The sequence below is a fragment of the Falco punctatus genome (assembly GCF_963210335.1).
Source record: "Falco punctatus genome assembly, chromosome: 11".
Taxonomy (NCBI): domain Eukaryota; kingdom Metazoa; phylum Chordata; class Aves; order Falconiformes; family Falconidae; genus Falco; species Falco punctatus.
The window spans coordinates 29,944,103-29,967,504 of NC_137591.1; the positions used below are offsets into that span (position 1 = coordinate 29,944,103).

The 23,402-nt window shown below is 55.5% G+C and overlaps 1 protein-coding gene across 1 annotated transcript in view; it reads right to left on the bottom strand.

The window, feature by feature from the left end:
- The window catches only part of PAPPA2 (pappalysin 2), a 93,291-nt gene extending 73,832 nt beyond the window's left edge, over positions 1 to 19,459 (bottom strand). The window contains exons 1-2 of the mRNA XM_080407520.1: positions 18,937 to 19,459; positions 12,126 to 13,188 (exon numbers count right to left, since the gene is read on the bottom strand). Of these exons, the coding sequence (XP_080263646.1) occupies positions 12,126 to 13,188; positions 18,937 to 19,429 (1,556 nt within the window). The 5' untranslated portion in view covers positions 19,430 to 19,459. The remainder of the gene's footprint in view (positions 1 to 12,125; positions 13,189 to 18,936) is intronic.
- Positions 19,460 to 23,402: the final 3,943 nt, after the last annotated feature.

Sequence of the window (23,402 nt, forward strand, 5' to 3'; positions counted from 1 at the left end):
CCATGCTCGGAAGGCACCACCAGCAATGCTGCTGTGGGGCCGTCCACTCTTCCCACCCCTTCTCCTCCATATTGTCAAGCCCCTGCTCGCCAGCCCTCTATCTCGAGCTACTTCTTACCCAGAGGCAACCTGCAGAGATGCCCTGCCATCCCACCACATTCACACCCCCACAGCCTTATTTGGGGTCCACCACAACACCAGCAGCCTCAAAGGGCTTCCTTCCCAGGGCAGAGAGACTAGGACCTCATCTGTGCAAGGTCACCTTCCCAACAGCTTCCCTCATACAAACTCAGAGCTGTAACATCCCTGTGTAATTCAACATGGAAAACCCTTGTGCCACCAAGAACAGACCCACAAATTCAATTTCTTACATTTCTGACATTACAAAATCATTTCTTACAGCACTTCAGCCCTAAAGCATCATTTGGTTCTGCCAAACAACCAAAGCCTGTACACACTTGAAAGTTAATACAAAATAAACCAAATGTTTCCCAAAAAGCTCCCACAGGAGGCTGGCTGTGAGCTTCTGTTAACACTACTGATTCACCCCATGAACCTTCCTTTTACCCCTCAGGGATGACAAATCCATGCAAGTCCCATAAACTTCCTGGCTTATGTGACAATTCTTGTGTTGCTTAAGCATAATGGGCCATCAGCTTTCCCCTGGGATAAATTTGTCCTGGCAATCTGCGTTTTAGTGCTCTACATCTTGGGGGAGTTGATAGCATTTGGGTTTTTTTTTAATGGGAGTCGGTAGCCATGATCAATTGTAAAAGCTCTATTTCCACGGAAATGGGTATTTAATAGATTTTTGAAAATGGTGGTTATTGACCCAATGGGCCTTAATGGCTTAAAAACCATCTGATTGTAGTATGTAAGAGTAAATGCGTATGATTTTCAAATGCATACTGGAATAGGTAGTAAAAACCCTTTTAAATTGCAGGGACCTGGTCAGTAGGGAGTTTCCATTTGCTTGTTTGGCCTTTCTATTTGTATCAGAGTGAATCATGGCCACGTCTTCCTCAGAGAGGCTTACCGTTCCCTCACGGGTGAGATCATCTTAACACACACGACCCACCTGAGACCCATCAAGGTGCAGGGATGTCTTTCATTAGACGGGGCAGTGATGTAGAGTCAAGCTTCCAGAGCGGCAGGGCTCCCAGCTGCTCTCACGGTGGGAGCAGAGGACACATGGACCAACTTATGCTCCATGGATGATGCACCCCCGTTGATCCCAGGGAGAGCTCCTTGGGAGCTGAAAAGCCACGTGTGCCTCAGACTCCTGGGTTTCAACTCAACCTACTGGGCGCCCAGTTGACAATCCTACAGAGGAATGCCCAGGCAGAAATCTGTGTTTATCCTGGGGTTAATGCACACACCCCAAAAACATCAATAGGAGTGAACTCCAAAGGAATGTGTTAATTACTAAGAAGTAACCCCAGCAGCAATGAACAGACTAAACACTGGTATTTATTTCATGGTGTCTGAGTCCTGACTAAACACACCCCCACCACTAAGACACATATTTAGGGTTATCAACCCCACCAACTCTCCAAGGTCTACAAAGGCTGTAGTTATTCCCCACCTCTGCCCATCACAGGGGCAACTCCCCTCCTCTGGCTGCCTTTTTCACGAGGAACACAGATGCCCAAGATTTTTATCTGTTTGAAACCAGACTGTGGGTTCAGGCATTGCAAAGAGGAGATCCCAAGCCATGCGTGTGCAGGACAGCAAGGCTCGGTACACGCCGCTGCCATAGAATAAGCCAGACAAAAATCAAGGACCAAAACCTCCCAGATTTTGAAGGGACATCTGTCTTCCCACTCCTTCTTAATTTCCCCTTCCAAAACCCAACGAAGCAGGAATTAGAGTTCAGAGCCACAGCCTGTTGCTTCTCTTCATCAGTGGAATAAGCAAAGGAGACAAATATTGCAGGTCAGCGCCTGCTTCCACCCCAGCGAGGTGTCCCTCACTGCCATCCCCAAGTACAAGTAGGTCCATAACACAGCATCCCACCTGCTTGCAGCAGCACTCACCTCCACGCCCTGGACCCCAAGGGCACGCGAGGAAGGAGCAATGCTGCTGGACAAGTGTAGGCTCTGAGGACAAACCCCAGGGCTTGTGCTGGCCTGGGTGACAGGACCCTGCCCAGCTGGGCTTTCCAGCTGTGCCCAGCACTGACCCCTCACTCTCAGCAGGCACAAAGGAGGCTCAGACCACCACAGTAGCCTCAGAAAATGCATCATCATTCCCGCAGAGCACATGCCTGGACATCTGAAAGACCTAGCAGTGTTCCTAGCAAGTCAGGAAGCTACTGCACATCTGCAGGGGCTGCAAGGAGAAGACAGGAGCTGCCATCACAAGACAGCATGCCTGAAAACAGGGAAACAGCAGTGCTTAGGGGAAGTTGATAGGAAGAATTCAAAAGAAGCAGAATTAAAGATCCAGTTTTGAACCATTTAGGGGAAGGAGCAGAGCCCCGCCAGGGAGAAAGGCAGCAAAGGAGCAGCTTGGGGAAGGAGTGGAGCCCAGCATTGCCCTGGGTGGCCAAGCTCCAAAGCCCAGCACAGGCAGCATCCCAGCTCCAGGGCAGGCAGCATCCCAGCTCCAGGGCACACCACCATGCTTTGAAGCAGCTATCCACTGCGCAGGGCAAGCACTCGCCTTCTTTTGACAGCATAGGTGCTGGCTGGTGAGACACTGGCATTGCACAGAACATGTGTGAGAGAGGTCAAGCGAGAAGCGCTGGGGGAAATGGAGAAACGTGTTTGCAGCCCCTTGCAGGTTTGCAAGGCAGAACTCAGCAGTTCAGCGGCACGTTATTCTAGAGCGGGCTCCAAGCTAAACAAAGCCAGTTATGGTTTACTTTATGCCTGGATTGTTTATTTCAAAGCAAAATCAAAGACATCCCAGGCCAGGACCAAATCTTACAGCACTTTTTAGCTGTCTATGGTTGCATAGATAAAGCCCTGTCCCACCTAACCCACAAGAGTAGACCTGTAAATCAGCTTCTCTTACTTTTTGCAGCAAAGTTACAAAACAACATTCCAGGTTTCGGGAAGTCTTAAGGTCTCTGCAAACAAGCCAGTGCCCCAGGAGCCAGATTTCATTGACATTTTTTATAGCACATTTCATAATCTGCTGAGGAAAGGTAGAGGAGGTAACAGCGGTGGGTGCAGGCTCCTGGCCTCCCCCAGCACTGTGTGGGCTTCACAGGGCTGAGCAGCCTCAGTGCCAGGAGGCTCAGCAAAGCACCCCAGACAAAAGGGAACTGCATAAATGAGAGCACAATTTTTAACCTTGCATTTAGCCAGGACTAAGCAGCTTCATCTCCTTTCATTAAATGCCTCGCTTCCTCATCCAGGGACCAGGAGGCAGGAGGCCAGAGCCCCAGCATCAGTGGCAGCACCTCATTGCTGCACGACTGCAAAGCAAGATGTCCCAGACTTCTGTGCCTCAGTTTCCCAAGCTGAAGACCTAGGATTATCATTGCCCACAACACAGGCAGGTGTTTGCAAACATCTTAGATGACATGACTTTTGCCGTGCAGGGTTTTCAAAGCCTAGTCAAGTTAAGCACCCACATCCCACTGCTGTTCAATGGAAAATAAGCGTCCAGGTTTCATCAGGTGCCTCCTCCTTTCCCACCCACCTCCCACAGCATCCTCCATAGGACAGATCTCACAGAGCTGGTGGGAAAGAGGGAGAGCTGTAGACTGGATGAGCGTGGTGAAGATGACCCTGCAGCACATGCACCAGCAAGGATGTGCTATACTACTAACGAAAGCTCCAGCCAAGGAGCTGGCAACGATGCACATCACCACCAGTATCATCATCAGCGCCAGGTCTCGAGAGACAGAGCGCATGTGGAGCTCTGTGCTAGGACCGGTTGAGGCTGGAGAGAAACATGGACTAACTTGTAGCAGGAGACAGCTCGGTCCCCTCCGGAAAGAAGGCATGGCTGGTACAGAGGGGCAAGACCACAAACTGGTTTCTACATGCATGGGGGCTGCAGAGCCCCTAGCTTGAGCTGAACTCCAAAAATTGTTCTGGTGCCCACCAAGTACCAAGAAAAGGTCAGTCTCTTCTTCATCCAGCCTCCCTGACTAGCGGGTAGCAGGAAAGGAAAGACGGGCACTGCAAGGCTGGGGAAGGATGAGTGATGCAGGCGGCAACGGGCACGCCCATCCATCAGTGGGGCAGTATGGGCTGGCAGCAGAAGTCAGTAGAAGGGTGGCAGAAGACCAGGGTGCCACCCTTCCAGTCTCCGACCTGCCTCATCTGTTCAGACTGGAATCTGCTGGGCACTGGCAGAAGGACCCTTTAAAAGGGCTGACAACAGTGGATCGATTTTGCTGAGCAGGAATGATGCTCCCAGGGGCATTAAGCTAACAGTTCCTAGTTCTGCAGGGGGAACCATGCAGCCCTGTGGTCAATAACCCCACCTCGGGCACTCTTCACTGTGGTGGGAACATCCAGTCTTGTTAAAAGATCCAGAGCTTTGCTAATTCACCCTGGACTTCTCACCAAAGGAGAAAAACTTGCAGCCTTGATATCGGTCAGGAAAGGGATCGAGACAGAGAAAAGGAGGAAAAGAAATCTAATCAAGCCAAAATCTCTCCACTGCTTTTTATGTATTTTTTTTCTTTTAAGGGGAAAAACCAAGTCCCAAGCCTCCAACTTATTTTTAGGTCCAGGCAATTGGGTGTCCCAGTCAGAGCGCGGTGCGCACAAGCCAGCATTCTAGAAATGCCTTCCTCGTGGATATAAAAAGGACGTGAGATAATTTATTGGGGAAGTTTTGTAATGTAACGATCATACACTAACCACAAATAAAATAAAAAAATCCGAGGCTTTCTCTGGTCCCCAGTACAACCCTTGGCAGGCAACAGTCGCAAAGGGTGAGCATCCTTGCCCTCCCCAAAGCCTCCCAGCAATGTCCCATGCCTCACACCATCCTGGTGAGTTTGGGCTCTGCTGGCCCCATCCCCCCTCGCCCCATCACCCTCTGCAAAGGGGCAATTTGATTTCCTAAATAACGGTGGTGGCTGGGCCAAGGAAAACTAAAAGCAGTATGTTCACTTAATGACTCCAATGGCCGCAGCTCAGCCTGCCAACCCAAACGGGGATTAAATCATCCCAGAGACCCCGTCAATGCCAAGATGACGGTGTCCCACCGGCTGGCTGCCGAGCCTCTCACCACCCTGCCGTTTCGGTTCCTGGGGTCTCGCTAGCCAGGCCAGAGTCTTGGCTGGCATCCTCCATCCATGGGCAAGGGTACAGTCGGACAAGGAGGAGCCCTGGGGAGGGATGAACATCAAGACAAAGAGTGACACTCCCCCAGCCATCAAACACATGCTGTTCCTTCACAATTGCCACCCTGATACAATCGGCCCCCCTCAAGTGAGCCCCCAAGGCAGTGGTGTTTGCTAGAACAATAGCTCACATCTGGGACAGCTGTTTTCCCCGAAAGCACCCAGGCTGCCTACAGCCACTGGGCAGGGATCGTCTCCCCCCATCCGCACACGGATTGTGCTCTCCCTCTCCTGAGAGGACATGGTCACCCCTGGGGGGACCTGGCAGGTTCCTTGAGGAACACTCTGCCTGGCAGCTCCATCCCCACAGGAAGGCTTGCAGGAGCCAGCAAAACTCATCCTCCAGGAGAGGCTTATGGAAAATTAACTCCCGAGTCTTCTACCTTGGGAAGAAAAGGAATTAATTACTGGAGATTTTCTTTTCTACATTCAGCACCCCAACATGCATGGAAAAAGATTTGGGCACATCAGCAGTATGCTGCAGCTCACTACACAGAGCAAGCTGCGTTGACTAGCACCAACCACCCGTTGGACCTCGACACCTGTACATCCTCATGCTGCTCTGCTTCCTGGGGTAACATGAGAGAACTCTGGTCCCACCAGGAGCCATTGTGCTGAGCCCTCTACTTTTGACTAGTGTCCCCAAAACCTTGCATAGTCCCTTGGATGGCTGCACCTTGGTGTCACCTCCACCCTGGAAAGCAGTCCCTCTAAGCTGATGCCATGTTAGAGGGGCCAAGTCATACCCTGATCTTGCCACATGTGCCCTAGAGAGTGTGCCTCCATGCTGGAGCTCCCATCACCACCTCCTCTGCCACTCCCAACCTTCTCCTCATAGACCTCTCATCATTCGAGATTCCAGCCCACAACTACCCTTTCCTTTTATCTATCAGCCCACCCTGGAGAGGTTAGAAACTCCCTCTCTCACCCCTTCATGAGATGAAAAGCCCTAAAGAGGCCTTTGGAGTACCCAGCTCATAGCCTCATTTATAATAACGTTTGAGAGATGCAAGGGACACAAGGACAGGCAAGTGCATCAGATGGAAGGAAAGGAGCAGCCTTCACAGCAAGCAAGGAAACAGAAAGAAAAAACAGGACTATTAAGCAAACAAAATATATCTTGCAGGGACAGCAAAGGCAGCAGCCAGAGGCCAAGGTGGGCAGTTCCCCAGCAGCATAAATGCAAACATGCTGCAGAGCTGGCCAGGTCCACAGTGCAGGCACGGTCTCGCCACTCTGAGTCCTGCCTCTTGGAGCAAAATCCCACTGCTGATATGACCTTTGGCACAAAGCAACAGGCGCTTACTATGGAGTAATCCATGCCAAATACCCTCCAATCTACTTTGAGAAAGTCAAAAGCAAATTTGGAGTCTTTGTCTCCAGGCTAGGACACTGGGCAAGCTGAGTCACTCAGAGGCAAATTCATAGAATCATGGAATGGTTTGGGTTGGAAGGGACCTTCAAGATCGTGCAGTTCCAACCCCCTTGCCATGGGGACACACACCTTCCACTAAACATAGCCTCCAAGTCCCAACATGAGCAAGCAACTTAGACATCCTGCCAACCCGATATAATGGGCTCTACCAAGGACAATCCTTTCCATCTTTGCCAAGTATTGAAAGCAGCAATCAATGGGAAAGCTCAGAAAGATTGGGCTTTCCTACAAGTAAAGAATAAGGGGTTTTTAGGAGCTCCAATCCAACCACTCTCATGAAACTTTAAAGCATCCACCAAGAAACCATCAGACTCCATCAAAAATCCCTGTTTGTTACTGCACCTCCCCAGTCCCAGCAGGTCTACTAGAGAGAAGCAAGAAGCCCAGAAACCAGTGAACCCACCACTTTGGTGTCCCCAGAGGACCTATACCCTCATCACCACACTTACAAGCCCTAAGACCTGAGTCCAACGCTAGAGGCTTGGTCCTTTGGGAACACAAAGCCAATATTTGGGTACAGGCCAGGGGGATTCCAAGAGGTGGTAGAGAGCGCCAGAGCTCCAATCCTGAGCAGGGGCATCTCTTAACTATGCTTTCCTCATAGGAGCATCAGGTAAGCAAATAGTCTCTTCCACACCACACTTGTGAGTTAGATGGTTTGCAGACTTAACACACCCTCTCCAATCCATCCTTCAAGTGACCAACAACCACAAGCAACAAATTAAGGTGTTTGCAGACACCTACCATCTCCCATTGAATCTGTGCTCTGCAACAGTGTTAGTGACCTCAGGTTTTATCCCCAGGGCTTATAATTTTGAAATGACATCACACATACCTGCCCTCTTTCATAGTGAGAAAGATCTGCTGAGGTTTCCTGTAGCAAGAAAAGGTGGAAAGGAAGTGAGCAGCTAATTTGGATGTTGTTTTACCATCTGGTTGGGATTAAAGCCTGGGCGGGTCAGCTATTGCCCCAAGATACCATCCTGCTCTCAAACTGACACCTGCTATGCTATCAGTACAACCACATTCAGCTGAACACCTCCTGACAATGGGCTGCTCCAGTGCTGAAGAACAGCTCGGAGTGATTTGTTCATCCTCGGGGGTTGTCCACAAAGGACACTCAGTGAGGTTAATCTGGACTGGCTTTTGAAGACACCACTTAAACAGCAGAGGCTCCCAAACAGCTTTAACCCAATTAAGCATCCTTCCCTTAGGACGGGAGGCCAGCTAAGCTTGCATTAAAGCCCATCAAGTGTCTTGTTAATCAGGTACTCTTTAATATCACAGCTGTGGTCATCCCTGTGGAGGCCACCAAGGGGCTAGAAACGCCTTGTCATTTTTCACCTCCTTTTGTCACTTGGGTGTTTTCTGCCATTACTTTGGGTACTGAGATGAAAGGCTCAGCTCTCCACTTTGCTCTCCAGGCTCTTCTCCAGTTTTTCTCTTCGCATTAACTGTGTCACACACCAGACTCTCATTGACTAACTGCCGGAGGGGGACCCTCACTGGGTGTTAATTGCTGTTAATGAGCTGTTGCTGCTTTCCTTCCAAGAGCACCAATTACAACAGCACTCAGGCAGTGCAAGAAGATGCATGTCTGCAGCAAATCAAGGCAAATTTTACTCCAGACCCTGGCATTACACTACCAGAAACTCCTGGAAAATGCTTGAAATCAGGAGGAGACTGGGTGAAGGATGACAGCAGGCAGCTCTCCTGCCACTGCCTGGCCCCTTGTTCTTCATGTGGTGGGTCAGGGCGAATAAGAAGTCCCTGACTTGCTTCCTATGGCTCCTGTTGTGGTGCCTTGCGGGGATGTCTACACTCAGCTGCTCACCTGGGCTCTCCCTCGAGTCTCCCTCACCCACAAGCACACAGCCCCACTGGTGGATTGTACACAGGGGTGGTGGCCCAGCTGGCTTAGAGCATAGTGGGACTTGTGTCCCACGTGCTACTAAAGGAGGTGTAAGAATGACTCAACGAGATGGCTTGATGGTCTGGGTGTTGTGCACAGCAACGCCGCCATCATTTCACAATCATTTCCTACCCCAGAGCTGGGGGCAGCTCCTACCTCAGCTGCAGCGGGGTCTATCCCTACCAGAGCTTTATAATTCTTCCTTCCCAAGCCCATTTCCCTCCCCTGCTAAGCATGGGCAAGGGTGTACACTAGCACGAAGTGTGGCCCTGGAAGTATGCTGAGATGTCCACCAGCTAAGAAACACTACAGCTACTGCTGTTCCTAAGGCTTCTCACTCCGGTTGGCCTTTCCCAAAGCTGCAGCCCAAGGAAAGGAGATTTTAAATGAGGGATGTGCTAAGATGGTAAAAGCTTTTGCATGAGCACTTAAGGTCATGTGAGTCAAGACAAGGTATCGAGACCCTTCACCAAAACAAACTGAATCTGTTTACAATGCTAGTAAGAAATTGCGCAGTGTCTCACTCTTCCTTGTTTGGATTATTTTCAGCCGTACTAAGAAACATTTGCATCCAAACCACTCTTCCTGAGAGCCTGGAAATGAAATACAGCAGAACTGATCTACTCCATGAAAACAGATCCCAACATTTTTGTCTTGCCACCTTGATCTGAAAGGAGATCTGGAGAGCGCTGTCTGCAGTGGGGTTTCCCTCTCCCTCGGCTCTCCCAGATCTGCAGCTCCCTCCTGGGCTCTGAAACACAGGTCTGCCACAGCTATGAAAAAGCACAGGCATCTCGGTGGGGCCGCAGCCAGCTCACTCCCCTCCAGTTACAGACCGAAAACTGTTGTTCCCATTGAAGCACCTGACTCCTGTTGCACCGCCTTTCCGCAGTCTGTTAAATTTTATTTCACATTATTTCTCCTGTTTTGGCTTCCACCCTAAAAATCTTCTCTAACTTCCCCAGCTGCCTTGCTCCTTATAAAAGTTCATTTAAGTGTAATACCATACGAGCAAACCCAAAGCTCTGCCTGAACAAAACACCTTGCGCTAAGGTTGCCTGGTTGTATATCTCGGGATTCATCCACCAGCTTTGGGGGGATCAACACTGGCCTGGCCATGCCCTTGTTTTTTCCCAAACCCACATTACCAATTTCCCAGTGGTTCTCCCACAAACATATAGATTAATCCCCAGGAGCCAGGGTACCCTCAGCAGAGATGAGCCCCGGCGGGGGCGCAGGGCCAGCACCTCTGAAGAAGCCACCCAAAGGCAGGTCAGAATTGCTCAGCAGCAATTCTGTGTCTAAATTCAGGATTCAACTCAAGCCCCCAGGTTTCTCAAATGCCAGGCACACTGGATTACGTTTTTCAGAGCTTAGCCTACAAACTGTCAATCTCATCTTCTGCACAGGCCAATGAGGTCTGCGGAAAGAAAATTGCAAAAGATTTGTTATTTCCCTAGTGTTCCCATTTTCCCATTCCTTTCCCACAGAAGCAAGGTTTTTGTTTTTGTTTTGTTTTCTTGTCTTTTCTTTCCCAGCTTTCAGGGGAAAATCCTGACAAATGGAAGCCCTGATTCATACCAGCAAAAATTTGGCCTTTTTTAATTTAAGGTGGAACCCTTCTTGTCTGAGGATGAAAACATCTCTCTAACTGCACCCAGAGAGCAAGGACCGAAGCAAAGGCGAGCGGCGCTGGTTGCTCGTGGCCAGCACCAGCGGAGCTGTTGCACAGGCAGGAGAGCCACCGTGCAGGCAGGGCAGGACAGCTGCCCAGCTCCCCGTGCCTGGGAAAGCGCTGCCCATGCTCGCTCACAGGGATGGGAAACAAGGGAGGCACAGGGTGGTGATGGTGCTTGTCACCAAAGAGACTTCCAGGGGTGGGAAAACATCTCCTGAATGGGTGCTCAGGCAGAGGCATGGTGTGAGGCTCTGTGGCCAGGGGGATGCGTTGGAAGAAAGGCTCCCCATCCTCCTCCCGTGTTTTCTCAGATGACCGAAGGATGTGTGAGAAAGGCTCAGGAAGGGAGGAAGGGAAGCGCTGCTCCTCTCCCATCACCACCGCCCGAGCAGAGACACCTCCCTCCCTCCTCCCTCTGTGTCCCACTTGGGAAGCACCAGAGAGAAGAAGCAGGCTTGGGAAGAAAGGATTTATGGCCACAGCCTACCTGCTCCCACAGCCTAAGGGAAAAAAAGTGAAGGAGAAAGAAGATCAAAGGAACAATATGTTCCTAAAACCCTTTCTTGCAGCTTTTCTCCCCAGGTGCTGCCACCTGCACTGCACCTCTCCGGCTCCAGTAGTCATCTCTGCCCATCACTGGGAGCCAGCAACAGGGAATGAGCAATTTGCTCTGACACTGAGACAGAAACAGCTTAAAAAAAAAAAAAAAAAAAAAAAGGAAAAGCCATGACTTTTTTTTCCCTTCCCCTTCTCCAGCCAGAAAGCACATTTGGCAGAGCCCTGAGTGCTGGAAGCCATCAGCGGGGCTGCTGGCACTTCAGAGGCTCTGAGGAGGAGGGCAGGTGTGTGCAAGCCACTGAACGCACTGAGGACACTGTCCCTGCTGCCCCGGAGTCCCCCATCATGCTGGGGGATCCCCTTCTCTGTCCTGCCTCAGCTGCGGCCTCCAAAGGGCCGCAGGGAAAGCAAGGGTCCCCTAACACCATGGGTTGATGCTCCATGGAGCAACGTGGGTTTTGCAGGGTTTTGCACCTGTGGCACATGGTAAAGGCACACGTCCTCCTCCAGCACTGAGCAGCCACCCCATGCCTTTGACTGAAGAGGGGGGTTTTCTCCCCCCACACCATTTCGCTTTGAGGTGTGGGGTTCAATCAGCCCCTGCCTGTGCCCAGCCAAGGACATCACCCTGGCAGCATCACTCCCCAGGGTGAGGTTTGGGGAGGCTCCCACACAGCAACCCACACCTTACCAAATCCTGCCACTCACACCTAGCAGTGTCACCTCCTTCTTCCCCCCCCCCCCAGCCCCCAGCACTCTGGCAAAGGCATTTTGAATATAGATTCAGAAATCAGGCTTTTAGACAGGTCCAGGGAAGGTGGGGAAGGGGCAGCAATCACCTGCTTGCATCCCATGCAGGGGGCTTAGGGGGAGCAGCACCTTTTGCAGGGGGCGGCTCTGCCCCACCCTGGGAATGCCCACAGTCCTACTGGTGTGTCACCGGAGACTGGCAGCTCTGCACTGGGAACCCCCATTCTGGGGGAGGGGGTGTCCCCATCAGCTCATCCTCATTTTGGTGGGGAAAAACATTTAATGGCAGGGCATCACAGAGGGATTTACTTGCCATCAATGGCAAGCACACCCATCCTGGAGGAAAATGCCCCTCCGCCTTCCTACACCAGAAAGCCACCAGTAAGGAGCAACACCCAGGTGCAGAATGGGTGTCAGGAAGAGGGTGTACCCCATCCCCTGATGTGCCACCCCCCCACCCCCCAAGCCTTGCACCTACCGCTGGGGTGAGTCGGGGTCGAAGCAGGTTCTGGCCACGTCGGTGGCCCGCGGGTCGCAGCAGTCACCATCATCGAAGTCGTCCAACATGTTGTTGCACTCCATGTGGCAGACGCCATCGCGGCGCTTCCAGGAGAAGCAGCGGCCGGGCCGGCGGCAGTCCCCGCCATCGTAGCCAGTCAAGGGGTGCTCGCACTCGGGGTCACAGCGCTCGTTGCCCACCTTGCTGGGCTCGCAGCCCAGGAGGATGGCACGGCGGCGCAGGGAGGAGTTGCGTACCTCCAGCAAGCTGAGCTGCCAGGAGATGTTGTAGGGTCGGAAAGCTTCACTCAGTGCCTGATGTTGCCACCAAACCTGCTCCCAGCTGACTGTTGGCCGCCCACCATCATCCTCCGCCAGGTTCACCACCCGGTACCGCACCACCTTCCCGCTCCGCAGCGGCCAGTGCTGGTTGTAGTGGGAGACCAGCTCCACGTTATCACAGGCAGTCTGCCCGCAGGCAGGGGGGCCCAGTGGCTGTAGGACAGGGGACAGCAGGGATGGCAGCACCCGCTGCTGGGGGAAGGCACCCTCCCGAAAAGGCATCCAGCGCTCCTCCGGGGTGGCAAAGCCAGTGGCCAGAGCCAGCCCTGCCGCCCCCCCAGCTGCCCCCTCTAGGAAGGGACGCTGGAGATGGGGCTGGGACAGGGCGCCTTGCCACAGGGCCAGCCCAGCCAGGTGTCCCCGGAAAGCATGCGCGGTCCCCCAGGCGTCCCCCCCCAGCAGCAGCGTGCGGCAGGAGGCCATGAAGGTGCTGTGCAGGGGTCCCCCCTGTGCGCCGGCACGGCCCACCCGTGCCCCGTCCACGTAGAGGGCCATCCACCGCCCGTCGTAGCTGGCAGCCAGGTGGGTCCATGCCTCGGGGCGGTAGCGGTGGTAGGCGGTCACCTCAGTGGCGGTGGCTGCCCGGTCCGTGCGGAGGGAGAAGAAGAAACGGGCATCCTTCTTGCCACCGAGCTGCAAGGCGCGGATGCCCAGTGCCCAGCCCTTATCGCTGGCCGTGTGCGAGCAGTTGTCAAAGACACCTACAGTGAAGATGGGGATGGAGAGAGAGGAGAGCTGGTGAGGACCAGAGAGCATTGCAGCTCCTCTCTGGCACACGAGCCGGGTCCTTGGCAGCAGGACAGCTCTTGGCAGGGCTGCAGGGAGGCTCCCGCTGCCGCGGGTAAATGAAGGTGGCCAGAGGCTGGGCAATAGGTGCTGCACCAGGGGGGACGCCTCATCCCCCATCCAAAATCATTTGGATGAGCAGGTGGAATAGCCAAGAGGGACAGCAGGGCCAGAAAGGTGGGATTGGAGAGGGGAGGAAGAGTCTGGACGGGAGGAGAGGCTGAAGAGCAAGGTGTTTCTGAGCTGCTCTCTGCAGGAGCACTCCTGCGGGATGGGATTAGAGGCTAAGCTTTTTATCTGCAGGCCAAAGCTTTTAAGAATTAGAGCACAGCAACCCAAAGCAAAACAGCCTCCTCCAGGGACTGCTTCCCCGACAGCTTCCAGGCAGATTTACAGCTTTCCTTTATGCTCCAGTTTTCCTCCTAGTCATGCATCCAGCGCAGGCAGGCGAGGGTCAGAGGGGATGCACTCCCTCCAGCCAAGCAGGTGCACTCCTCAGCCCCTAAGGTCTCCCGAGCATAAATCCAGCCCCAGGAATAGCTTTGGGATCAGCCTCTCCCTGTGTGCCCAAGCATGTTGCAAACCTGTGTTTTAGGCTGGGCAAGACCTGGAGCTCTGCTGACTTTCCCCAAAACTCAGGCTGCTGAGCACCCATGGTCAAGAACCAGAGGCTCACAGGCACCGAACGCTCTTGGGAATGAATGGCCATAAGGCACAAATACTGGCAAGGGCAAAAGGACCCACTGCTTGGAATAAATGCTTCTGAGCTCCTGAATCGCCACAGCCAGGACATTCACGCAGGTCATTGGGGTGAGTGAGCTTGAAGGCACACTTTGAGCCTCAACGGTGGCATCTTCTGGGAGCCCCACCGTCTCTCAGTCACCACCCCAACAAATCACTTCCAGATGCAGTGGTGCCCTGATGCTGCTGAAACCTGCTGCTGCACCTGGAGGCCCTTTTTGTATTACTGCTGAGGTATTTCTTATGCTCCAGCCCGCTTTTCCCTGCTGCACTAGTTCTCCTGCCCCTCACCGTGCCACTTCCATTGCATGCACTGCCTGCCCATCTCTGTGACATCAGGGCATCATGGGCCAAAACAAGGCATTGCTGCCCTGTCCCACTGCCTCGCCTGTCCCTGGGGATGCTCAGCATGACACTCTGGGGAAACTGTACCTGCTGCCAGGGTTGCAAAGAGGCTGGACAGAGGCAGAGGTGTAGAGGAGCAGGAGTTCCAAGAGGAGCAGGATCTCCTGGCTTTCAGCCAGGGGATGTGACTAAAGCCAGGTTACCATGACCCCACATCTCCCCCACCAGCCCTCATAAACGTGACTGGCAAAGGTCACATCAAGCCCCACCGCGCCCCAGGAAGCGGCACCCCTCCCTCCATCCACCCCTTTCACCAAGGGCGAGATGGGTGGTGGCCTATTAGCCATCCCGTGGTCGTAACCACCCTGGGCACGGATCCCTGCCACTGCTCACTACAAAGGCAGCCATGCACAAAGGCTCCGTGGGCGGATGGGCTTTGGCCAACTCTTGTTTTCTGGTGGATTGTGAAAGGGAAGCAGAAAGACCAGAGGAAGCTGAGACAAGGAGAAGCCAAAAAAGCAGGAGACAGGCAAAGGAGCCTTGCAGGCGTGAGAAGGCAAAGCTGGAGAGTATTTTTGGGCTGGGTGCTGGCTGACAGGTGCTTAGACCTGCATGTTTGAAAGCCATCTTCTAGTATTTGGTCCTCACCAGGCACAGGGCTTGGTACCTCCTCTCTTAGGAAAATTTATGCATTTCACCTTGAAGTGATTTAGAGTGCCCCAAATTTGATCAAACACTAAGGAAAATACAGGGCAAACAGCGTCAGGGGTGGAGCAGCCTTCTGGGGTGCGTGTGAACTAGCATCCTTGCAAACCAATGTGGAGCCAAGCCAAGCCTGGAAGTGCCTGACGAGTTCAAACCTGGCCAAAAGAACCTTAAATGAGGCTAAAACCAGGTCTGGAGACTTCATCAAAGGGATGCAAGTAAGGTCAACGTCAGCTCTACAACAGGGGCAGGAAAGCCACCACAGCAGAGGCAGGTGTTTCCTAGACATGGCCAGGGATGCCATCCTGGTGCAGTGGCAGCAAAGGAGCGTGCAGGCAGAGCAGCACCTTCCAAGGCTGGAAACCACTGCAGAATGGTGAAGCAGAGCCATCCAGCACCAGGTGCTGACATTTCCCGAGGGCCTCCACAATAGATCACCAGGGAACCAGTTTCAAGACCTTGGAATCTGCCAAGGAACTTGGCCTTTTGTCCTGGGGCAACCCAGCAGGAAGGGGAAGAGCTGTTTGCAGAGGGGGTACAAGGTGATCTCCTCAACACCTGTAAGTGCAGCTCTCCCTCTGATCCATCAGGTGGGAAAGGGGATCTCTAACCTGGTGTGCGATGTCCATCAGTGCTTAGGGTGATAGCTTTGGGGTTTAAAACAAGCATTTAAAACCGTGCAAAAAATTAAGAGAAATGTGTCTGCCAGGAAAGGTGTCCGATGGAGAAAAAGCCTCCAAAGAGACAAAGTGCACCACTTTGTAAGGACCACACTTGAAGTAGCATCTTCTCCCACTGGGGCCAGGAGCTTTGAAGCACAAGGCATAGTTCAGCCATGCTTTGAGACTCAGATACCAGGGGAAAATCAGCTGCTAAAGCTCTGGAGGGTCTGACGCAGGCTATGAGCCCCTAGCTGTGCCATGAGAGCAGCTGGCCTGAGCGGATGGTCACCCCTTGGGACATGCAGTGGTGAGCAGCTTGGGGACCTGAGAAGGACACCTGGGCTTAGAAACCATAGCAGTTTGGGACTGCCTCTGGTGAGGGATCTTCTGACCCAACAAAACCATCTTTCATGTGAGTAAAAACAAACTTCAGCCAGGCACAAAGGGAAATCCCTTTGGGGTTTACAGAAGCAAAGCAGGGATGGATGGAGAGAAGACAAAAAAAGGCAGAAAAAGAAAGGGCATCACATGAAGGGACTCTCACCTGCTGCCCAAAGAAGGATGTGGAAGAGGGACCACTCTCCTTCCCTGGGGGTGACTGTGGCAGAGCATTGGGGTTATACCCCAGCAGAATCCCTCCCATGCAAGAAGGGCTAACAGGTATGAACAGCTCCACCCAGGGTGGCTCTAAAGCAAAATGTGACATGTACAGGAACAAAGCCCCAACCCATGAGCCTTTAATCCAAGCAGCAGTCACACCAGCCAACAGGACAGCTTGCTTTGCCTGGATGAAGCTGCTCAACCTGGCCTTATTTCCCTGGCAATGGTGCTGGGAGATGCTCAGCTCTGCCCTGCTTTCCTCCCACCTTCCCTCCCACATGGACACCTGGAGCATCTCCAGCTCCTCCACAGCTTTGGACCACCTCACGGCTCACTCCCCTCTCTCCCAACGGAGCAGGAGCAGCAGATCAGAGGCAGAGCCAGCACCTGTCGAAGGGCTGGCAGCTGCCTGCATCATCTGCTCGCGTGAAACACCAGCAGCACTGGCCTGTCCCCCTTCGCCACCCGCACCCACCCGGGTTCCAGCTGTAGGGAGACGGTGGGAAACGGACAGTGACTCAGACAGCCGGGGGTGCCAGGGTCTGACTCAAACCCTGGAGCTCGAAGGCCGGGGGATATTACCCAAGTGAGTGCCAGCACTCACTGGCGGTGCTTTCAGCACTAACAAAGGTCCCACCCTCCACAAGGAAATTAATAAAAAAAATAATAATAATTAAAAAAAAAAAAACAAAACACACTGGCTAGCTGAGAAAAGTAAAACCCAACACCTGCAGGCCAGACCTCCAGATGCAAACAGCTGCGCTGCCGATGTGATGGCTGGGAAGTGTGCTCCGTGCATCCCAAGCCACTGCCTGCCAGCGGGGAGGCAGCAAGGACCCCGGTGGGAAGGTGGACAGCAAGGGGAGGGCTAGGTAGTTTCCTTGTGCACAGCTGCTTTTCCCATCTGCCATCCAGTCTCTAGCCTGTCCCTCCCTCTTCCAGAGCAAAGATGCAGCTCTCACCTCTGCGAGCCGGGAAGGGAAAATAAGGAAATGGGCCAGGCGGTGACCAAAGCAGGGGGAGGTTCAGAGGAGCGCTCGCAAGCGGAGGGAGAGTTGGGATAGAGAGAGGGTTTCCCCAACCAGTCAGCTTGGCTGGGGCAGCACAGAAACACAGCCCCCGCTGTGGGGACCCCAGACATCCCATGAGAGCTGTACATCTTGGCACTGCCACGCATTCCCAGCCCTGCCCGGCATCACTGTGCTGTCCTGCTGTGCTCGTGCCCTGCCACAAACACCCATCCTGGTGCAGCTGCATGAAGCACTACTGCAGGAGGTGACATCTGCCCCACTCTGTGCCTGTGTGCCAGTCCTCTCCATCTCCTCAGGCTCTCCATCACAGAATCATTGAATCGTTTAGATTGGAAAAGACCTTTAAGACTGATCCCACCACTGCCAAGCCCACCACTAACCCGTGTCCCTAAGTGCCACATCTGAACATCTGCTAAACACCTCCAGGGATGGTGGCTCAACCATGTCCCTGGGCAGCCTGGTCCAGTGCCTGACAACCCTTTCAGTGAAGATGTTTTACCCAATACCCAATCTAAGCCTCCCCTGGCACAGCTTGAGGCTGTTGCCTCGTGTCCTATTGCTTGTTACTTGGGAGAAGAGACCGATCCCAACCTTTCTCCTTTCAGGCAGCTGTAGGGAGCGATAAGGCACCCCCTGAGCCCCCTTTTCTCCAGGCTGAACACCCCCGGCTCCTCTAGCCACCCCTTATCAGTCTTGCCCATCACCTGCCTGCCTTAGCAGAGTGGTGGGGTGATTCCCGGGAACGAGGCACCTAGGGCCACCCCTGCCCCGCAGCCGCCCCGCAGATCCCCGGGGACCGCAGCCGCCCCGGGGGTCCACAGGCGCCCCGCAGAGCCCCGGAGGTCCGCAGCCGCCCCGCAGAGCCCCGGGGGTCCGCAGCCGCCCCGCAGAGCCCCAGGACCCCGCAGCCGCCCCGAAGAGCCCCGGGGGCCAGCAGCCGCCCCGCTGAGCCCCAGGACCCCGCAGCCGCCCCGAAGAGCCCCGGGGTCCAGCAGCCTCCCCGCAGAGCCCCGGGACCCCGCAGCCACCCCGCAGAGCCCCGGGCGCCACAGCCCGGGTGCGGGGCCGGGGCCGTGCGTGCGGCGCGGCTGCCACCGTGCGGCCGCCCGCCCCGGGGTCCCGCCGGGAGCCCGGCCAGGCGGGCGGGGAGCCCGGGCAGCCGCGGCCGCTGAGCCCGGCGGGGAGCCCCGGCGAGCCCCGGCCTGCCCGCGGCCCCGGGGTCGGGGCGAGGGGGAGGGACGGGGGAGGGGGTTGTCGGGCGAAGCGCGTCCCTCCAAGGGACCTTCCAGCTCCCGGCGGGAGGAGAGGGAGAAACCAGACAGGAGCCGGGGGGGGCGGGCTGGAAGGACGGGGCGGGGGGGAAAGCGAGGGGAGGGGATGTCTTAGGGTTTGGTCTCAAGGGAAGGAGGACCATTTCACGCCTGGGGTGCTGCGGACGCGGGTGGGGGGCGCGGGGTGTCACCTGCCACAGCGGAGAAGGCAGGTGAGCCCCCCCCACGCCTCCTCCGCCCCGGGGGGGGAGGTTTTGGGACGGGGGTCGGGTCCCCATCCCTCCCGCCCGCCCGCCGGCGGGGTTTACCTGCGATGATGGCCGGGTTGCTCTGTCCGCCCTCCGCCTTCACCCACACCTCCAGGGTGAACTCCTCCCGCGGGATGTCGGGCAGCGCCTCCGGCCGCGCCGCCAGCTGCTCCCGGCCGCCCGAGAAGTACAGGGCGGGCAGCGGCCGCTGCCGGGGGGGGCTCGGCACCTGCGGCCCCAGGCCCCGCAGCCTCTCCCTCCGGCCCTGGCCGTCCGCCTCTCCCCCCGGCTCCTCGCCGCCTCCCCCGGCGCCCCGAGGTCTCCGGCTCCGCGGCCGCTCGGAGCTCGGCGGGGCGGCAGCGCCGAGCGCCCCGTGCGCGCCGGGACGCCGCGGGTACAGCCCGTAGGGGTGATGCGGGGGGGCGGCCCGGCGGCCCCGTGCCTCCATCCCGCACCCGGAGACCGGCGGAGGCTCGGGGGGCCGGGGGTCCCCGCGGGGCAGGCTGAGCAGCGCCAGCAGCAGCGCAGCCAGGGGGGCCCCGCCGCGCAGCATCCTCCTTGGGGACGAAGTGTGTTGGGGGGGGGGGCGGCCCCGGGGGAGGGGGGCGCTCAGGGGGGCGGCGGGCGGCAGCGCCGGGGCATCCTCCCCCGGCCCCCGCCGCAGCCGCTGCCCCCAACTTTTCCCCGGCACCGCTCTCCTCCCCTCTGCTCCTGCGGGAGGAGGAGGAGGAGGAAGAGGAGGAGGAGGAGAAGGAGGGCGAGAGCACCGCGCCGGGGACCCCCCTTCTGCCTGCAGCCGGGGTTCCCGGGGCACGGCAGCCCCTGCGCGGCTCCCTGCGCTGCCCGGCTCTGCCTGCGGGAGCGGGGGATGCGTTAGACGCCCTTATCTAGAAAGCCCCGAGGCGCTCTGCTCCCCCCCACCCCCCCACCCCCCCCTAAGGAGGGGTGTGGAGGGGGGGGCTGCCTTATTTAAAGATGATTATGTCCAATCTAATAAACCCCTGAGCGGAGCATCGCCCTCCCTTTCCCTCCGCCCTCCCGGGCGCTGCTCAGGATGCTGGCGGGGAGGGGATGTGGAGGGACCAAACGGGCGCTGGGTCCCATCCCCTCCCCGCCCCGGGGGTTTTGGGGCAGCACCTGCCCTGTCCTTGCCGTTACCAGCGGTGGCAACCTGGGCTGCTCCTGGCTTGGCCCAGTAGCCTTCCTCACAGACACACTCGCTACCTCTCTCATTCCTCCACTTGGCAGTCCGGCACTTGGTTTCTTTTCCTTCCTTTTTTTTCCTTTTTTTTTTTTTTTTTTTTCCCTTATAATTGTGGTTTGGTTGGGTTTTTTTCTTTCTAAGTTGAAACGTGCCCGTGTTTTCTCCTGTTGTAGCTTGGGGTGTGATATCTGCCTGCCCACCTTGGCTCCATCCTCCATCTCCACCAGCTAGGGGGGAGGAAAGGAAGGTGAAAGAAGGGGACACCCCCCGTCAGCCCTCCCCTGGTGAGGGAAGAGATGGTCTTGGGTCAGTGTGTGCAGAGAGACCCAGAGTCCTCCTGAAGTCAGAGATTTTGCTGCTTTTTCTCTCTCTCGTTTTTTTTCCTTCCCCAAACAATGGTCCCATCTGTTTGACACGTGCAGAAAGGTGGGCTGGAGGTCCCTTATCTGGGTGAGAGGGAAAGAGCCACATCCAAAAGCCAAAAAAACCCGTACTGATGCATCAAGGGAGCGGGCAGCAGTGGGAGATGCATCTCACCCACCACCCAGTCAGACAGTACAGCACTGGCATTGCCGGGGAGAGCCACCCGGAGCATATGGGTGAGAAAAGAAGCCCCCTAAAGTTTCCTCTTGGTTCCGGAGGTGCCATCGCACCAGCACACAGTGTGGGAGAGTAGGAAAACTTCAGCACAGAGATTCGGCAAGAAGACTTTTTTTTTCTTTTTCTTTTTTTTTTTTTTTTCTCTCCCAAACACTATCTGTGGCGGTCAGTCTGAAGCAGGGTTGCCAGCGAAAGCTGGGAGGCCCCTTCCAGGGTACAGGCTTTCAAACCAGCAAGGCAGGAGGGAAGGGATTTAAGAGCAAACAGCAAGAGCTGGCTGCATGGGGTTGGGATTTTTTGTCTTCTCAAGGTGGGAGGGTGATGGGAGGAAGCTGGGGGGGAGTTGGTGCTTCAGTGAGGGGAGATAGAAAAAAAAGGTGCTGGAAAAACTTGAGGGTTAGGAGGGGTGAGCACAGTGCTTTGCCAGCCCCCCAGGAAGGAGGAAGGTAGGTGTAAGCACACGGAGAGGTAAGGGCACGGTGAGGCTGGGCTGGAGGAGTGTGGAGAGGAAGGGAGGACACACAGAGGGCGAACAAGGCCAGGTGGAGTGGGGTTGGCTCATGCAAAGGAGCTTGAGCGGCTCTCAAGGACCTTTTGGGCGTGAACTACATCCAAGCACAACAAGAACACCCATCGCTCCCAGGGAGGTGGTGAGGTCTGCGGCTCTCCTGCCTGCACCGAACACACCAGTGCCCACCCGCCAGCGGTGATGATGTGAAGATAACCCAGCTCGGGGCTTGGCACTGGTGGGGTGGCCCAGCGAGAGTGTTGTCCTGGGGCCAACGCCAGCAAGTGTTGCTTATAGTGCGTATTCATTCAGGAATGAACTGAGCTCCTGATAGCCCTGTCTACCAGGGCCTGATAAGAGCGGATCCCACGGGACAGCTTATTTTGAATGGTGGTGACCTTATTAAGCGGTTATTAATCATCTTGCCACACAGCACCCTGCCCTACTCAGTCATTAGGCTGGGTACTCCAAAGAAACAAGTCCACGAGACCTTCAGCAGCATGTGCTGCCATCCCAGAGGTTCAGCAGCACTGCCTTCTCAGGGACAGCCTGGCTGGGTTGAATCCAGCATTGGAGCCATAAAACCCTCCAAAAATGTACCCAAGCGAGGCCTCTATATATAGGCTCTGGCCTGGGCTAAGCCACTCACTTGACAAAATGACACCCACAAATAGCTCCGCTGTCTGTTGGGCTGGTACGCCACAGGAGCTGCAAAGGAGGAGTGAAAGCCCACCAAGGAACTCGCTTTTTGGGGAGGAGATGAGCGAGAGCAGAGGAAGGCTTCCCGGCTCCCCCTGCCCTGCCTGCCTGAGCCCCAGCCTGGCGGGATTGAAGGAACCAGCGGAGCAGGCAGCCGAGTGCATGAATCATTGCGCCGCTCTCCATCCCCACACAGGCAGGGTCCCCCTGCAGCTGCTGCCAAGGTGGGGCCCGGCAGAGGCTGGGGAGGATGGGGAGGGCAGGACTGTGGGCGCACCTGACCCAGCTGGGTCAGCATTTGGGGAGCAGAGATGCCAGGATGCTGTTCCCATCCCAGCACTGCTGCAGGCTACAGAGCAAATCCCTGCCATTTGGGTAGTTTGTTTTCCATAAAAAAAAAAAAAAAGGAGCAATTAGCTTGACCAATGTGAAGATTTTGCTGCATGTAAAGTGAAGACTGGCCCCGGGGATAAGTCAAGGGACTCGAAGATGGCAGAAGGGTGGCAATGTACCCTCGGCATGTTTTCTGTCTCTCGGTGAAGCAGGGAGGGCATCTGTTAGAGGTCTCAGCTCCAAGCCAGGCTGCCTTGGCTAAGCAATGCAATGGCCCTGCATCGTCCAGGGATCCCTGCATGCAGCACCTGGATGGAGATGCTCATCCCAGGCAGGGTCCAGCTGCAGTTCAAATCTGCTGATTCTCAGGAGTAAGAGAAAGGATGCTGGATGGGAGGAAGGAGGAGGAGAAAGTGGTGGTAGAACATAGTTTTGGCTGGATATTCCTCGTCGCTTCCCCATGCATTGTCCTTCCTGGCACACCCCTGCTTTGTGGACCCTCTAGGCTGTAGGTTTCTGCAGTCAGGGTTTTTTGGGGTGCGGACTGAAGCAGGCAGGCTGCTGGTGCTGGGCAGGAGCAGGGGTCCCACGTCAAGGCCCCAGCCAGGAGCCTCTGGAAGGAGGCAGGGGGAAGCGGGGAGCCCCATCAAAGTGTGATGCTGAGCTGGGGTTATGGTGGGGTGAACCCACCATAAGAGCGGGGTTCCCAGTGCAGGCTCAGCCCATGCTGGGGGAAGGTGAAGAGCAGCATTTTAGATGGAGCCGAGGCTGAGCTGTACTTTTCCCCACGCCTGTCAAAAGCCATCAACAAAAGCCTTCCTCTCGCTCCACTCCTCCTCAAGAAACCACTGGCAATCTCAACATGGAAATAAAGGCTCTGGGAGAACCCAGCTTTTTTGTTCATGGCCAGGCAGCCAAATCCTGCAAGTCTGCAACAGCAAGCCTCAGCAATCAAAGCCATGAGCAACAGCCGACCCCGCTCAGGGCACAGCCCTAGCCCTCCCTCCTCTCCCTTCTGAGTTTGCCTTCTTTTCCCAAGCAGATTAGGAGGCTGTTCAAACGTGCAGGACCCCCAGAGGTCAGAGATGCTGGCCTCCCGCACCAGAGGTTTGCTTGGGAACTTGCAGAGTTTCCTGCTTCTGGTAGGTCTGGAGATAAGCCCTGGTGTGTAGCCGCTGCCGA